This window comes from Phalaenopsis equestris, unplaced genomic scaffold (assembly GCF_001263595.1).
Source record: "Phalaenopsis equestris unplaced genomic scaffold, ASM126359v1 Scaffold000428, whole genome shotgun sequence".
NCBI classification, from domain to species: domain Eukaryota; kingdom Viridiplantae; phylum Streptophyta; class Magnoliopsida; order Asparagales; family Orchidaceae; genus Phalaenopsis; species Phalaenopsis equestris.
In genome coordinates this window covers 698,261-717,389 of record NW_018164869.1, presented here as the reverse complement: position 1 = coordinate 717,389, position 19,129 = coordinate 698,261, and the positions used below count along the sequence as shown (strand labels likewise).

Sequence of the window (19,129 nt, the reverse complement as noted above, 5' to 3'; positions counted from 1 at the left end):
CAAGAATTGTAATTGACAAGATGATGCTCTGACAATATTCAAATAATACATTTCAACCAAATCATAAGCACCAACAATGCAAATAAATCACCCTAATGGTGATTATGTTTACAAAAAATCTTAACTAGATAGATCTTTATTTTTAAATTGCTCTCAAAATTTAAAAAAATATATGATTTAGGTGTTCAAGAAATTAACCCTCTAAAGTGAAGAGCAAACTCAATCCGACATTAGTTCATCAAGGGTAAACAATTTGCTTAACATTTCGCATGAAGAATAAATCTCATATCACTCTGATCATTTCCAAATTATCTAATACAAGAAAGGGCGCAATTCCTATTTTTAGTCCAAACTCAATCCGACATTAGTTCATCAAGGGTAAACAATTTGCTTAACAATTCGCATGAAGAATAAATCTCATATCACTCTGATCATTTCCAAATTATCTAATACAAGAAAGGGCGCAATTCCTATTTTTAGTCCCAGTGATTTTATCCCTTGAGGGTGCCATAAAAAATATGATTACGATTATAGCCATTTGACTAGCCGGCTTGCACCTCAAAGGAATCATTGTATCGCAAGCTCGATGGAAGCTCAAATATTCTCCAATGACGTTCTTGAGCTATGAATCATATAATATATTTGATAAAGCACAAATTTATCCATTGTCTAAGGCCAACTTAAAATATATACTTAGCCAAACATTCACATCACGCCTACAAGTTTTCATTGGAAGAAATAACTCATGGCCACAGATAAGTTTTATTTGATAATGCTTGGTCGACAACCTCCTTTGATTAAGTAAAAAAGCTCCTTTAATAACTAATGACAAAATCCTGAGACCTTAATTAAGTTTTTTATCATCACCCACATTACGAGCTATAAGTTTATAGTGATAATTTCTATTAATCTATAATTACATGGTTGATACTATAGGCTAAACAACAAGCACCTTAATAATGGGTCCTAATCAAAAGCTCCTTGTTGTTATCAAAAGAGATAAATAATAATAAGATATTACAACCGTGAAAAACTTTAAATTAGATCCTAAAACTCTCATAAAATGAGGGCAATGTATCTAAATAGTTTTCTATCTATAATCAAATCTATCTTCTGAAAATTTAATCCAAAAGTACAGGAAAAAAAACACTCTGACAGACCATCAAATGTTTTTTGTTCCTGAATAACAACAGATATAATACAGGCGTACTTACTAGAGACATGGTGGTTGAGGGTACAACCAACACCATGAGATTGTGAGTTCGAATCACACACATCGCCCTTTGAGCTTACCCTTCTCAAAAAAAAAAAATAAATAAATAAATAAACACACACACACACACAGATAATACAAATGTGAATAATTAGTGTTGCTACAATATATGACGGACCACAATAGGATAAAGAAAATTCCATATCTAACACCTAAGTACTGCATACTTACAAAATACCTACAAGGGAAGTTTACATGCAACCCAAACAATTCTTATGCATTTACATATCTAACAACTGAACATTATTATTTGCAAGCATAACACTCAAATCTTTTACATCGCATCAAAAACATCACAACTACTAACTTTTTAAAGTAATATGACTAAATTTTACTTGCTGAATTCTGATATATTCAATTGTATCACACATACATTAAGTTGTTAATTTAATTTACATGTTTAGGAGCTAATAAATAAATATAGAAAAATCCAAAATTTTCCATGAAATATCATCAACTAGGGATTCGATAAGCTCGATCCACCATCTTCAAAATGAACAAATTTCCCTTGTCACCCCTAGAAATCCTACAATCAGAAAATGTTTTTAAACCATCAGTTTTTAACCGACACCACTTGCATGCACCACATTTATTAGAGAAATATATAAATCAAAGAAGCATGCCACATTGAAACAGATATTTTATTTTTTCAAGTACAGCTTTATATGAATGGTTAGACCAAATATTTCCTACTAATAGAACTCAGTTTATCAAATATGCGTAGTAAGAGCTTCATAACATGCTTAATTCAACCAAAGGGCTGTGGAAAATGGCATTATTTGTACTCAACTAAGTATGAGACTATTAGGCTCTAACCATCTAGAATTAGGCTGAAGAAAATAGTACAAAAGCTTGCTTACCTTATCTCTTCATCTAGGTATGTAATTTCCAACTCTCTTCCGGGCGCCGTTACAGGTATCTGTTAACGCAAGTTACAATATCAATAACCACATGGGATGCTTGCCATAACTAAATTGATGAAAAAGAAAAATTGAAAGATAGCTTATCAAAGGATGAAAGGCTTCTTGAGTTTATTTGTGGAGAAAAATGAGTTATTAAGGCAAAGTGCCAGCAGAGAGAAATTGTGAGGTTTTCTTTGTAGTGAACTAAGTAAATCTCACCGCAATAAATCGAGAATGATTGCATGTATCAACCCATTGCTACATCCTATAATGTTGGCATGCCCTTAGAACTCTATCGTAATGGCGCAATACAGCATTTAGTTTGAGCCAACATCAAATAATTCAAAGATTTAATGAAAACTATACTGTTTCACCTCTAAGCTTTTATCTTTTACTGATATATATGCAGCACCGTTAAAGAGAAAAAAATTGATTAACTGTTTTTCTCATTAATCGATAGAATTAGTTGTACAACCAAGTTCATACAAAAATTTGTTAAAAAATATTTAATCAGAAGTTTGAAATGCAAACCTACGTATATGATTAATTGAAAATTAATCTCCATAAATTATTGCTAAACAGGCTTCTTAAGTCCACCTCGAAAGAAATGTTGATTGATATTAATCATAATGTTCAATGTTATGGTAGCAGTATGCAGAATCAGATGATGTAGGAACTACACAAGCAGAAGCATAAAGTTCAATAATAGTTTTCCCTGTATCCATCCACTTCAAAGAGTGTTCCATTATTCTATACAGAGATAAATCAAAATAATGGTCTCCGATGCAAAATAGATCAACAATTCCACACTCTTCTATTTAAATCACTTAATAAACTCCAGTTTATTAGAAAAGAATGATCAATTTACTCCTATTGATTACTCAACATTCAAATTTGAAAATAGCAAGAAATCATTCTTTTCCATCGCATGATAGTCATGCCAAAAATTATTTTGACTTGATCCATAATGATGTATAAGATATTACTCTTGTTATATTGCATGCAAATTAAAAATAATTTGTAAATTTCATCAATGATTATAACAATTGCACTTAGAATTAATTTCTTCATAAAAAATCTAAAACTTCTTATCTTTTAAAACTTAATTACTTATGTTGAGACTCAATTGTCATTTCATATTAAAATAATGAAATCTGACTCTAGAGATGAATATATATCCCTTGAATGTCACCCATTAAAAAGAAGAAAATTATTTCTTGAGATCATGCCTTTATACAGCTTAACAAAATGGTACTGCTTAACAAAAGAAATTGTCCCATATAGATGTTATTCAAACCTAAAGCTAGAATCCTCAATTTTGTCGAAATTTTCTACTAATAGATAACCCTCTTGTCCCTTGAAACTTGACTCTCCTTATTATTATCACTTCCATAAAAATGTAACCTATATTGATTTATACACATTTCACGATGCACATTTTGTATATGATCATCATAAACTTTCAGCTCAATCCACTAAATATACATTTATGACACTTCTTGCAAAGGCAATGTATGATGTGATATAGGATGCAAATCATTTCAAATTTATTGTCATCTTATATTCTCTGAACATCAATTCTTTTTCCCTACTAACGTTGAGCCTCTGCTAGAAATTTATGTTCTTCCTCATTTTAATGATCGGAATTCCATGTTGCAAAATTCAAAACAAGACTTTGTATGTGAAAGAAAGCTTCCAACCAGACCAGCTTCTAAGGCAAATTCTCCATCCAAGTCTCATCAACCACCATAAACTGTGCAAATGATCCACCATCTAAAGCCACTAAAACATCTCAATCACAGCTTCCATACGCTCTTAAAAAATTTTTCATCCCCTAAATTGGTATGGATTCCACAATAAAATGGCCTCTATTTCTATTCTTTCAAGTTATGTAAAAGCTAGTAAGCATATATGTTGTAAAGAAGCAATGGCTGTCAAACTTTAACTTGTTCAGGAAAATCATAAATGGAGATTGTTTAGTGCCCTATAACAATCAAAGCCAAAGAATATAAATAGGTTTAATCAATCAAACTTCAATTTGTTGGCACCCTAGATCAATATGAAGTGTGATTTAGTGTCCTTGATAACAAGCAATAATATGAAATTGATTATGAAATGATAATATTTTCAATTATAGCGAAATGACCACAACGTAAATGATTATCTTAATTGCTATTTCAGAAGTATGATCACTTCACTAGTTCAATATAAAAATACATTTCTTTATGATGATCTCAAAAAAGAAATCAGCATAGAAGTTTTCCATGGAGTATTTATTTCTTCTACAAAAATATATAAACAAAAGCACTCCCTATAATTTGAAACAGGATCCCGTGCATGATTTGTTGGTCAACCTTACTAACAATCTCTTTTACATAAATCAAATGTGATTCATCATTTTCTCTATAAAACATATGATGGAATTGCTATTCTTCTATTTTATGTTGATATCATCAATTATGGGACAGATTTGATGATAATTAATCATCTTCAACAACACTACTAAGATGCACTTGATATGAATAACCTTAGGGTCCTCACTTCTCAAGTTCGAAAGTACACACCAAATCCTTTGGTACATTTCTAAACCAGCATAGATATATACATGATTTAATTACATAGATAGGTCTTCAAAATACTTCCCCTGCAAATAATCTATTAGAAGTAAACACGAAGTATCTTAGTGAAGAAAAATTATTCTCTCTGATCCTGCCTACTGCATATGAACAATTGATAGGAAATCTAAACTACTGGACTAAAACTGGACCGGATATTTTCTCTTTATTTCAACAAATTATCTGGTTATATGAGATTCTATTCAAACTCAATTGTCCTTAATAAAGTCCCAAGTGTTCTCCCAATTGCTACCAATCTAACATATCTCGAAAGAATTAAGCATATGAAGTTAATTGACACTCAATTCAAAAAGCATTCGATACTCATAATATTTGTCTTCATCATATGTCCCCAAACCTTAAAATTATAGATTTTACAAAGAAATTTACCAAGTAAAGACATTAGTTTATTACAAGCAAATGGATACTTCTTGACCAACCAACATCAACTGGAAAGATATCAACATATACAACTAAATCAAATTAATCTCCAAGAAAAACGGCTATATCGGCTTTTGCATGCCACCTCATCGATCCATGTACTCATGCATTAGACAAAAACTATAGCCAGATGACTCCCTTCATGCCACCTCATCAATTTGTGTTCTCATGAATATTATCTCATCATTCATGTGCTCTGTAATGCCATCTCACTATGAATTTATTGCAATTAATTGTATAGCTAAATTTTTGCTCTTGGTTGTATATACTTCCAATCACATAATCCTCTTTTGGTTTGTATAAATATAAGTCAAATGAGGAAATAAAAAACTCAAGCTATCATTAAAATATCGAGAAACCATTCTATGATCCGAAAAGAAGGAATAAAAATACATCAGCACAAAGAAAGACAGGGATCTTCTCACAATTTCGCTAATTAGTTTCTTCCAGATAGAAATTGACAGCAAGTTATCTAAGGATTAAGGGTATAATTTTTGCCCCATGATGGAATAAAGTAGACATAAGCCAAACCTAGGTTGATGAGAGTGTTTAATTAGCCAAATTATTTATATTTAGACCCTGGATACAAATTCGTACTCAACAGTGAATGATGCAAGATGCACCTAAAGCAGAGAGAAAAAGTCGCAGAGCTTCCGGTGCTTGAAAAAAGAGATATAGGGCCTGATCAGACAAAGAAAAACAAACCAAAATAAGATCAAATGCGGAACATTAACAAACAAATGTCACCTACCAATCCACCAATTTTAAATCTGTCAAATTTAACAGCAACCTTTCTTGCATTGAGAGGTACTAAGTTAGCAGTGACCTGCAATGGCAAACTTCGTATTAAGAAAATTATTATATAGTTTAAAGTGCCCCCAAAATCAGGAAAAGAACTGAAACGCATTTGGATAAAAAACCTAGAAATGGATACATATGCGGTAGTGAAAGTCCATAAAAATCACAAGAGACATGTCTTTGCTAGTAAATACCAGAGCGAAGCTAATGAAAATATATAAACAAAGTTACCTGATTGAAGTAAGGCCAAGTTTCAATATTTTGAGCCCTTAATGTATCAGCATTGATGGCTTGATAGATCTTACCAAATGGACGTAAAATTTTGGGTCTCTGCATGATGCAAAAAAAAAACTGTCATGATCTAAGGTATTTATTTACCTAAGAGTTGATGTCGTGATAGTGTTAATTTGTACAAGAGATGGTTCTTTGCTCAACAAGTAAAGAAAAAATTACGGATGTTTGTTGTATTATTGTTGAACTCTGAAGAAAGAAAAAAATAAAATAAAGGAAAACTAAGAAATTAATTTATTGTTAAAGAAATACAACACTGTTTTTCAAAACAAATCAGAATCATGTGAAATTTCAGAGAACTAAACCTGGGATTGAAGAATGGATCTCGATGTTGTGTATAAAAGTTCCCATTTTCCATTGAGCAAATCTGATTTAAGTGGTGCCCCAATTGGATTAACTTCCTCGAGCTGACGGGCTATCTATCCATTGGGATGATTAGATAAAAGAATAAAAAAAATTATAGCAGAAACATAATGCTATGAAGCAAGGTATAATTACAAAACTGAATGTTTTAATACAACAACAACAAACCTTTATCCCACTAAGTGGGGTCGACTACATGTCCTTTTTCTCCATTGCTTCTCCATTGCGTCCTATTGAGTGTCATTATTTCATTTAATTCTAACAAACTAAGATTATTTTTTATACAATATACCCAAGTCTTTCTAGGTCCTCCTCTGTCTTTCTTAATATAAGTCGAATATAAAATATCTATTCTCCTAACCGGATCATCAGATGATCGATGTTTAATGTGACCAAACCATCTAAGACAGCTCTTTCTAATTTTTTCCGCCATTGGAGCTACACCAACCCTATCACGTATATATTCATTTCGCATTTTGTCTCTAAGTTTAAAAGCACTCATCCACCTAAACATCCTCATCTCGACAACACTTAAGTTAATTTTATGCTTCCCTTTTAAAGGCCAACATTCAACGGAATAGAGCATTGCAGGTCCCACCACCACCTTATAAAATTTTCATTTCAGTCTAAGCGGTACTTTTCTATCACACAATAGGCCCAAAGCACTCCTCCACTTTAACCAACCAACTTGAATTCTACTAATAACATCCCCATCTATATCATCATCACTTTGAACAATAGACCTGAGATATCTAAAGCGTTCACATCTTTTAATAATTTGATCACCCATAGTTACAAATTTGTCACTAGAGCTACTACTACTAAAATTACATTCCATGTATTCAGTTTTAGTTCTACTCATACAAAGGTCTTTAGACTCCAATGTAAAAATCCATAATTCTAGTTTTTCCTGAGCTTTTTCTCTAGTATTATCCACAAAAAGTACATCATCAGCGAAAACATACACCAAGGTACATACTCCTGTAAATGTCCAGTAAAAGCATTCAGAACTAAAGCAAAAAGAAATGGGCTTAAACTCGATCCTTGATGTAATCCAACTGAAATAAGAAAATATTTGGTCAATCCTCCTTTTGTTCGAACACAAGTGATAGCTCTAGTATATATATCTTTGATGACTTGAATATAATTCATATCTACATCTTTCTTCTCTAAAACTCTCCAAAGGATATCTCTTGGAATCTTATCGTAAGTTTTTTCTAAATCAATACAAATCATATGTAGATCCTCCTTATTCTCTCTGAACCTTCTCCATCAAACCTCTGTCATAAATGTATAGCTTCCATAGTAGACATGCCCAGCATAAATCCAAATTGATTATGAGAAATCTTTGTAATACGTCTTAACCTATATTCAATTATCCTCCCCCATTTTTTTTAAAGTATGACACATCAACTTAATTCCTCAATAATTTGCACACTCTTTTGTGCATCCCCTTTATTCTTAAAAGATGAGGACCAAAATACTCTTCTTCCACTCCTCAAGCATCTTTTTAGTTTTTAAAATAATATTAAAGAGTTTAGTAAGCCAAGAAACTCCCAAAGCTCTTATATATTTCCACAGTTCAATTGAGATATCATCAGGTCATATAGAATTTCCACAATTAATTTACTTTAAAGCTTCCTCAACTTTTTTTTTACTAATACAACGGTAAAAAATGAAACATTTTATTATTATTAATGATATTGAGATCACTAAGGCCAATCATACTTTCAGAAACTTCATTAAAAATTTTATCAAAATAGCTGACACATCTATGTTGAATATCTTAATATCTTTTTATCTCTTTCTAGGAAATACACTTTTTGATTTTCATCTTTAATACACTTTACTTAAGTTAAATCTTTTACTTTTCTTTTCTCTTTGTTTGGCTACTTTATACATATATTTTTCATCATCATCTTTAGTATCTAATATATTATAAAGATCACTAAAAGCAGAAGTTTAGCGTCACAGATTATTCTCTTAGGCTTCGTACGAGTCATTTTATATTTTTCTCAGTTCTCTAAACTTTTACATTCAAACCAATTTTTATAACACAACTTCTTATATTTTTATCTTTTTGTGCATATTATTATCCCCCATCAACTATTTTATTTAAAGAAACTTTTTCTTTTGATTCTCCAAAGACAACTTTTGTCACTTGTTTAATAATGTCTGTTACTTGATCCCACATAAAATTAGTTATTTCATGAACATCACAAATCTTGAAATTTTGAAATTTACTCATAAAAAAAAATTTATTTGTCATTTTGGTGTCTCATCTAATTCTTCGACAATGAATCAAAGTATTTTTTATTTTACAGCTCTTCATCTTAAAATCTAGAACCAATAATCGATGTTGACTACGTAAAATCTTCACTTGGAATGACTTTATAATATTTACATTCTCCGCGATCTTTTTTTCTCATAAGAAAAGAATCAATTTGTGTTTTATTAGATCTATTCTTAGAAGTAATAATATGCTCATTTCTTTTCTTGAATAAAGTATTGACAATAACAACATCATACGCTAAAGCAAAATCTAATATGACTCTAACTTCTTCATAATCACTCCAAAACCATAGCCACCATGAATATTTCTAAAATTTTCTACCACTCTACTGACATGTCCATTTAAATCTCCTACAATAAAAATTCTTTCTTCAAGAGATGTCATTTGTATTAAATTTTCTAAATCATTTAAGAATTTTTCTTTAAAACCTATATATAAACCTACTTGAGGAGCATAAACACTTATAATATTAAAAATCTTAGTATCAACAATAATCTTAAGGGCTATATTTCTATCTCCAATTCTACTAATTTTTATAACATTATCTTTGAAACACTTATCTATAATTACACCTACACCATTTCTAGTGCGACTCTTACCTGAATACCAAAATTTAAAGCCTAAGTTATCAATCTCCTTGATCTTTTCTCTAACTCATTTAATTTCTTTAATACATAAGATATTTATCTTTCTATGAATCATAATATCAACTAGTTTCATTAAATTACCTGTGAGAGTACCTATATTTCAAAATCTTATCCTATTATTAGTTTCATGAACTAACTTCTTTACATGCATCCGTCCGTAATGTGAAAATCTTTGCTAATTTAACACTACACCCTAGTGCCAATGTATCGGCCCTTGCACTGTATTCAAGCTAATACAACTCGTCGCTTCCCAAGGACGTCCTAGCATTTACACAATGATCAAAATGATTCATGCCATGATTTTTTGACAAAATTTATGCTGACTATCGATTACCTAACATAACCTTCCACTTTTTACATCCGAGATTTGGGACTTGACAATTGCAATATATATATATATATATATATATAGATAAATGAAAATGGTTAGAAATAATTTTGGCGTGTAAAATGGAGGTCAAATAAGAATTGTGCATGGTCAATAAATAGCATAAATATAAAATAGCTTCCAATGAGAGAGTGCCCCACAGCTTTTGTGGATTTCAGCTATTATTAGGAAGGATTTGAGAGACTAAAATTAACACCAAAAGTTTTTTCAACAAATAGCATTAAAGGGCTCACAAGCCCGCTCAAATATTTGTAACAAGCTGATAAAGAAAATGATATTGATGACAATTACAAATAATAAATATTTAAAAAATAAAACATTGATATTGCAGCTTATTCAACAAAACAAATTAGAAGGAACTTAGCCTCAAACTCTGCAATTGGGGTGTTTATAAAATTACAGTATATTAAGCTAATTACTCATTCTAATTAATCTCATTTAACCACTAAACTAATTAAATTAGGCTCACATTATTACTTCCCACTCACAACAACGAACTCAATCCAACAGAGATGGAGGCCATCCATAGTCACAACTTCTCAAAGGGATTCTTCTTGTGCATATAAGCATAAAAGAGATCATCTAAAAGAATTTTAACCATGGACACTTGAGAAACTCAATTCACGCTCAAATGAGCCAATGGTTGATGCTTGCTCATAAATTTCATCAAAAAAATTATATTCTAAGTTTCCCCCTTCATCTTCAATCGTTTTAAATTTCACAATTGCGTGAAACTTTCTTAAAAAAAGAGAGATTGAGCTTCACTATCATGCAAGTTAATCTCCTCAATTATGTCATCTTTAGCCTTTTTTCTAAACAGCATTAAAGTTTGTGCAACCAAAATTTTCTTCAAAATATGAAATAGTGTATGAAGTAATTGTGGGTGTTGCTAATTATTCTTGTTGAACATGCAATCCAAGAAGTCTTGCAAGGTTCACCAATCAACTGATAACACTCTTTAACAGCTCATTTTTAGATGTTAATTTATCATTCAATCTATTGAGACTTATACAACCATGATCAATTAAAAATTTTTCAATCTCTACTAAAAAAATTATCCAGCTTGAATTTTCATAACTATGTTGTGATTCGTTCCCAAAAATCTAATTGAGATCTCAAACCAAGAAGCAGTGATGGAAAAATGGTAAACTACACCATGTAATTGAAGGATTCTCGTCGGACAGAACAGGGCAGAGCAATGTCAATTTCTTGCTAAAATTCTTGAAGATAATGATGAAAGAGGTGATCGATATTCAGCATTAGGGAACTAGGAGTCAGTGAGGGCAACAAACTTGGCAACGAACAAGTCCTTAGTGAATTAGGACAGAAGGAATATCAAAATAGGAATGAAAGCTTGCAGACAAAATTGCAGTAGTAGTTAATACAATGAAATGGTGTGACTTGCTCATGCGGCAAGAAGATTTGCAGAGACAAGAATGGTATCAGACGTATTTCTAACCAAGATGATGAAGAGATTTTTTTGAGAAGTCGAGCTTCAATAAATAGGTGTCAAAACCCTGAAGGGAGAAGTATCAACAAATGCACCAATGAAGTATTTTAGATCCTATTTAGGGCATTTCAAGATGCTCTATCAATTTCAAAATAAAATAAAAAAGAATTAGATAGGAGGAAAGGGAAACTTACTCATTATTCATTGTGCCTAATTAACCCATTTATTCATTATTCGTTGTGCAAACATAAAATAAAAAAGAATTAGATAAATACTTCCCAATTGGAAATATTTATAGAATTACAATGCATTAAGCTTATACTCATCCTAATTAACCCCATTTAAGCAATAAAGTATTTATGATTAGATTCACATCAAAACAGCTAAATTAAAATGACTAGTTCTCAAGAAAATATGCTAAGATTACATAAGGGGTATTCATACTGGCATGTTGCATTTTGGCAAGTGCAACAATCTTCAAAGTACGTCAATTAAATAGATGATAAAAACCACATTTAATGCATTTGCAAGACTTAAAAACAAACTTCCTCCTGCAATGAGCAATTTAGTTGTTTAAGATTTTATAAGAGTCGGAATATGACGGAAAATTACATTTCACCACTTAGAAATGCAAATGTTAAGCTATGGTTCCTATAAATAGAATGCTTGAATTTATTATTATTTTTTCTATTTCTTAAACCTTTTAATCTAATTGGCATGGTTTGCATCATAAAATTAAGTTGTTTGTTTGGTAGGTACTTTATCCATATTTAACCTGGAGTTGGATTGCCCAAAACAATTTGGCTCCATTCACAATAGCATTAGTTGTAATTTGAGTGATTCCAAGACCATTGAACTAATGTAAGAGAGTGCACGCGTTAGAAATTTGAGGAGTTAGACAACATAGCACCGCTCATTAAATGCTTTGTGACCGAGTCTAATTCATAATCCATATAGTTTTGGGATCATAATTACATGAAAACAGAATTAAAAATAAAAATCAAACAAACCAGGCACGAGTAATAATTCATTTGTTGAATCATTTTATAAATTCAAATGAGATTTAAGACAATTACGCTAGTCAAATTTTGATGTTGAAGCAGGGTGTTTGCATATATCAAGTGATGGATCTCAATTGTGCATACAACCATTGGATCCACGCATTCTCCCTGATTATAAAATCAATTATATGAAATAAAGGTAAAAGGAACAATAATGAGAATTTGTAATAGGCTAATGTTTCTAGTATTACCACCTACGCTGCCGAAACTATCACAGGAAACATAAAAGTGGATTGTTATCTTACCTAATTAGCTAGTTCCAAATATAGTCAATAATAGTGTTAGTTTTATAGATATAACTAAGCAAACCCAAAAGGATCATAAACAGTCATTTAGCGTTAAAATTTACAATTTAAACCTGGTTATCCTCCAAATCCATTAGATTAAAGCTTATCCATGGTTGCCACGCTGTCAACTTCCATGTTAGACATACAACCACTTGGGCTAAAATGCACTACTTATGGAGGCCTAACTTCTGCAATAAAACTTCTAATTTCACAAATACAACAACATACTACTCTACATTATTGATTGTAACGGAACCTACGGAACTTTCCATTATCAATATTTAATGCATTTTCTTCCTAAAATAATTATTTTCACTTCTTTATTTATGTGGTAATAGATTTATTTTACTTGCTTTATTTGTTTAATTTGTAGCTTAACTAAAGTATTTCATCAATTTTAATTCTGCAACTTTTCATTAAATTCCATGCATATCCACCTTTTTTCTGTTTATTATTCAGTTCTTGTTCTCTAGTTATTTCATGTTAAGTTATTCTAGCTGCTAATTCTCTATCCTTAAGCAAGTATTCTTTTATCATTTTTTGTTTACTTGTGTGGAGGAATCATCAGCTGTCACAGAGAAATTCATTGATGTTTGACACATTACATGAAATAGCTTCTTCGTAATCACCTTATTGTGTGGCCAATATTATGCCCCTTTTATTGTTTACTTTTAATCATGATGATTCGTTAGGTTAGTTTTGATCTGGGGCAATTAGTTTTGTTGAGCTTACTTTAACATGTTATCAAAACTTGGTGACTGGATAATGATATGCACATGCCGTCAACTTCAGTTTTAGCTTCGTTGATCCAACAGGTCTCTCATGCTCAAGCTTATGGATTTTCTATGGGATTGCAAGTTGATATTAGACAATTATTTTTGCTGAGCTTTTTTTAATATGTTATCAAAGCTTGGTGACAATGGATGATGATTGGCTTATGTCTTCAACTTCAACTTTGGCTTCGTATTCATGCTCACGATTATGGATTTTCTTTGGGTTTGCGAGTTGCAATAATGGCATTGGAGACTTCTACCATGTTGCACCTAAATACTCAAAAAGTTAAACAACAATTACACTGAATGGAATGTAAGCATTAATCATACATGATATATCAATATTTACGGTGAAAACATGATGGCATCGAGATTAACATGCTAATGGATGGACCCAACAATGAAGAAAAGAAAAGGAAGCGACGAACATAACATTATGTTTACACTTGTGTAAATCACCATTAATAACAAATACCTCATGCAAATTCAAGGAATGGAGAAACAAAGGAAAGCATGGCATCTCTTCTTAACTTTCCACTCTAGAACACAAGCTACGAATACCGAATTTTTTTAAGATGAGATTGCATAAGGTAATCTACTCTGCTAGGATAATGTTTGATGAGATTGCAATTCTTGTTCCTTCTCAATATAATTACCAAAGGCATATTAAAACTTTGGCTCGTGATTTGATATTTCTGTCATTTGGCTGGATTTAAGCTGGATTTAAGCCAAGCCCTGCCTTATAGCCGTTACTCAGCAGTCCCTAAGAAAATGTTTTTTTTTTTTTTTTTCCTCTCATTTCCATTAGAATATGCAGAAAGCTTAATGTTCCCACAAACTAAACAAAGCAAATTTCTGGTCTTTGAACCTGTTCGACGCGCTCCTGATCCTCGGAAGTGGCATCGGCGCCGCGATCGAGCTCAGCGATAGCCTTCAAGAGCTCCTGCTTGACATCCTCCCGACTCTTATTCTTGGGAAATGAAGGTAGGAAGGAAACCCTAGTTCTCCACTTCAATGCTCCCCGTTCGGCGAGCTCTGGTGCGTATTCCCTCTTCATGGGATTACCGATGTCAGGGAGGCTCCATGGAGAGGAGAAGCGACAGGAAGAAGAATGAGGAAAGGCGAGTCGGTGAAAGTATATGTGCGATTTGTAGTTAGACGAAAAGGTAGTCACCGGAAGTTGGCAAGCGGCCGCCATGGTCACTGCGGAGAAAGTCGAAAGTGGAAAAGATGCGGAGAAAGTCGAAAGCAGAAAAGCTGGATAGGGCTAGCCTACGTGGAACTTGATTGTCGTCGTGATTTAGCCATTTCTTATATGGTGTTTAATCATTTGAAGTTGTAAGGTCATGCATTCTCTATAAGTAGAAGGAAGTTGAGGTGGTGTTATCGGTGATGAAGAAAAGCGTAGACACTCTCCCCCTTTCCTATTTACATCTCATAGAATAAAGTTGCTTACATATGACTATAAAGAATAAACAAGTGTTATATTGTAGGTTGTGTTGTATGGAGTTGGTTAAGGCTCATTGTTGATAGGATCCTAAGCGCGGACATCAAGCGGTCAATAAATAGGCATGGACGAGGATGGAACAGAGTCTTTTTTTTTTTTTGAGGGACAGTTTAACGAACTTGATATCGTAGCTTGATAGATGCAGCTAAGCTTAGAAGGAGGGCTCACTAGGTTCGGACAAGCTCAGTAGAAGAGCTTGAGGAGCATGAGCAAACTTGATCGAAGAAGCTCATTTGAATACTAAGTATTGGTAAGTTTAGTTGGAGGACTCACATAAGCATTGGCACACTCGAAAGGGGAGATCGCGAAGACTTTTTGAGAGGAAAGTCCGGTAATTGTCATCTCCATGGGTATTACAAGTGTGTACGACCGATTTGATCAAGGTCAACATTCCAAATGCATGATGAATGGACTTGATCTATAAGGCCCATAAAACCCAAATAATGTATAGGCTTTCCTATTATTTTGAAGATATATTTTTGGATGTACATCTCTCGATTCCCTTACTCTTCAGCAGAAAACTGCAAGAAGAATGAGAGAATGAAAGAAAATTGATCACTTTGAGCTGCTAAAGGAGTGACAAAGTCTCAACAAGTGCCATGATGGGTTAGTACTTCACAAGAAAGGAAATCATATTCAATCAAACTAGGATTTTGCAATACCATCAAACTTTATTAGCTTAGCCCCTGAGAATAGTTGCAAGAACTAGTTCCTTTGCTTGGACTTTCCTTCCTCCAGGAGCCTTACTGCTTCATATACGGAGAGTAGTCGTGAGTACTCTAGAGCAGGTATGAATTGTTTCTTGTTTAGTGGTCATAGCTTTCTAGGTGGCATAAGTTATTTATTCATATGTGATGACCTGCATGGTGTGTAAGAGAGATTTTCCTCACTGAGGTGAGGACATATGCTAGTGAATGGAGAATGAAGAATGTGAGTTGCTATAGTCATTGGAAGGATTGTGCTCCAAGGAGATGATGAGATGTAGGGTAAAAGAGTTCGAGAATTCCCTGTTATAAAGGACACGATGGTTTCGATCTTTTCCTTTGCTAGAGAATAATTTTCACATCATAGGAAAAAATTGCCATGTGGTTACTTCTATTGCTCATTGACATGGGTTACTCTGTTATAAGAGTAAAATTAGAATGTTACTAACGATATAATTAATTTTGATGATTACAAAAAAAGTATTTTGCGTTAAATTCATTTATGATATATAATAGTCACATGAATCTTATTGGAGTTGTAAGTTAGAGCTCACGTCTTTGCATTACTTAGCTTTCATAGAGATTTAAATATTACTTTGGCCTTTATTATGATGGGAAAGATCTCGAGGTAAGAAATGGACATTCTGGAGGATCGTTAAAAGAGATTCTTCAACGGAAGCAAAAGAGGGAAAGATGTTCTGAAAAACTTCCAAGATTGGAAAGGGAAAGATGAAGAGACGGAGATTTTAAAGCCCTTTAAGGTGAGAGAATTTTCAGTACATGTTGTGGAAAGTACTTTGATTCTATCTCTTTCTTTGGAGACTGTTGACCTCACTTTTGAGTGAGGATTTTGGGTATTTCTTTTAGTGACTAGGATCTAACCTTAGGATTTTCCTAATGATTATCTTAGCATCTTAGAAACGGTACCCACCTTTTTCCTAGACATTTCAACCAAATATATGTTCTCTATGTTGGTTTTATATGTGATCAATAATCTTTAATACAAAGATTAGAGATTACATAAGGGAACCCTGATGAGAATTCTTATAGGACCTATGGATCATAGAAAAGTTTTACACTGCTCTATACCTTTTTGGATTTCAATATATTGCATCATCATTCATAATCACCATGATCATCATAAACATTGTATTTTCATATCACAATATTGCAATCATTACACCCATGGGGCTGACCAAAATTTTTTAAACACAGTTTCCCCTAAGATTTTGGCTGTAATATTCTCATACTGTCATTGAATCACAAAACCCACTTCAAACCATTTGATGTTATCATTTAAACCATTTGAAACCCAACAATTGCAAAATACCCAATTTTCTCAAAAATTACCAAAATACCCCTGGACCCCCAAAATACCTAATTTTCCAAAATTTCCTAGAGTCACCAATAAGTCCTAAAAATCACACCAAATCATTTCTTATGTCTTCCTGAGATTTTGGCTGTAATATTTTCATACTTCCGGACAACTTTTTGGCACCTCGACACCAAAATAACGAATACTTAAAAAATATTTTGGGGATCATAAAACCTTCCACATTAATCGAAAATAACCCCAGACACTGTCGTTTGACTCCAAATTTCTTCCTAAACCACCTAGAGTCTTTCAATCAACTTTTTGACTACTTTGACCAAAATTGAACAAAATTACAAAAATGTCACTCATGGCTCAAAAAATCTCAAATCCTCCAAAATTATTTTAAACACCCCTAAAACTAATTCTTGACCATCCATTCGATCTAACCTGACCAAATTAACCTATTTTGACCAAAATCCTAATTTTACCCCGAAGTGCATAAACTCTGCAAATCACCCCAATTTGCCCCCAATTGAAGTCAAATTTCCTCACTATGATCAATTTCCAAAACGAACGATCGTGAACCAAAATTTTGACAAAAATTAAATTTGACGCACTTTTTGACCCGATCATCAGAAGGTCGCCCGAACGACTTCAGATAATGAAACAGACTGCGTGATTGTGTCCAGAATGTTGTTTTTTACCGAAGAGGGACGTTCATTTCATCATGATGTCACGTCTGGACAATAAATATGTAAATGATAATAAAAATAATAATAAATATTATAATATAATATTAAAAAACTATTATATCCTATTATTACAATTCAAGCATGCATCAGTCTTATCTTATCATATTTATTATTCATGCATGCATGGTTCTTAAAATATTATATATATATATATATATATATATATATATATACTATTCACGCATATCATGCATGCATGCATCCATGGGAAATATTATATACGAAAATTGGTTTATTGGAGGAGATTTCAATATGATTATGAAGCCGATGGAGAGGAAAGAAATAGATTTTCAAACTCTGTGTCTAACGCAGGTCTTTTTTATTTGAGCTGCACTGGTTCTCTTTTCACATGGAGGAGGGGTTTTCTATATCAGAGATTAGATCGTTTCTTGGCTAATTCGGCTATTATAAGGTACTTTCCTATTGTGAAAGTGCAACATTTGAATCATGTTACATCTGACCACAATTTTATATTGCTCACTTTGGTTTTTAATGTTAAGTCGGCCATCTCTAGATTCAAATTTCTTAATGTTTGGACTTCACATGCTACTTTTCTTGATTTGGTTGCACAAGCTTGGAAATATGATGGTGTTGGGAGTCCTTGGTTTGTCCTGTGGCAATTGCATAAAAAAGTGGCAGCTCACCTCAAGAAATGGAATTACCATATCTTTGGTAATGTTCATAAAAAAGTGATGGATGCGCAAAATATTGTTGATTCATTGGAAGCCCAACTTGAAATTTCTCCACACTTGATGGATAATGTTGCCCAAGCACATTTAGATCGTATGGACGTTATTGTTTTAGAGGAAAATTTACTTAAATAGAAAGCTAACGATTCTGCTTTTGTTGCAGGGGATCGAAACACTAATTATTTCCATGCAATTCTTAAGCATAAAAGAAACATCAATAGCATTTTAAAAATTAAAAAGCTGATGGGAGCATTGATGGGAGCATTATCACTATGGAAGAGATTGGAGACAGTGTTGTTAGCTTTTATATTGTATTATTTTATAACTCTTCACATACTATGCATGTTGATCCTACCTATTTTGAGAAGGATTATGACTATACTAATAATCTTAGTTTAGTTTATCCTCCTGATGAGCAGGAAATCTTGAATACTTTCAAATATATCTGTCCTGATAAAGCCCCGGGTCCTGATGAGTTTTCTTCTGCATTCTACATACATGCTTGGGAAATTATTAAGAAGGAGGTTACTCTTGCTATTCAAATCTTTTTCCTTGGAAATAATCCTGGTAAATATTTCAC

General features: G+C 32.6%; 1 protein-coding gene across 1 annotated transcript; it reads right to left on the bottom strand.

Annotated features, from left to right (window-relative positions):
* Window positions 1–1,576: 1,576 nt before the first annotated feature.
* On the bottom strand, window positions 1,577–14,981 carry LOC110027469 (probable plastid-lipid-associated protein 4, chloroplastic). Its single transcript, XM_020728912.1, has 6 exons — window positions 14,451–14,981; window positions 6,626–6,739; window positions 6,261–6,359; window positions 5,983–6,057; window positions 2,134–2,192; window positions 1,577–1,799 (listed from the first exon to the last, which is right to left on the bottom strand). Exons 1-6 carry the CDS (start codon window positions 14,778–14,780, stop codon window positions 1,727–1,729), a joined length of 750 nt encoding a protein of 249 aa, XP_020584571.1. The 5' UTR covers window positions 14,781–14,981; the 3' UTR covers window positions 1,577–1,726.
* Window positions 14,982–19,129: the final 4,148 nt, after the last annotated feature.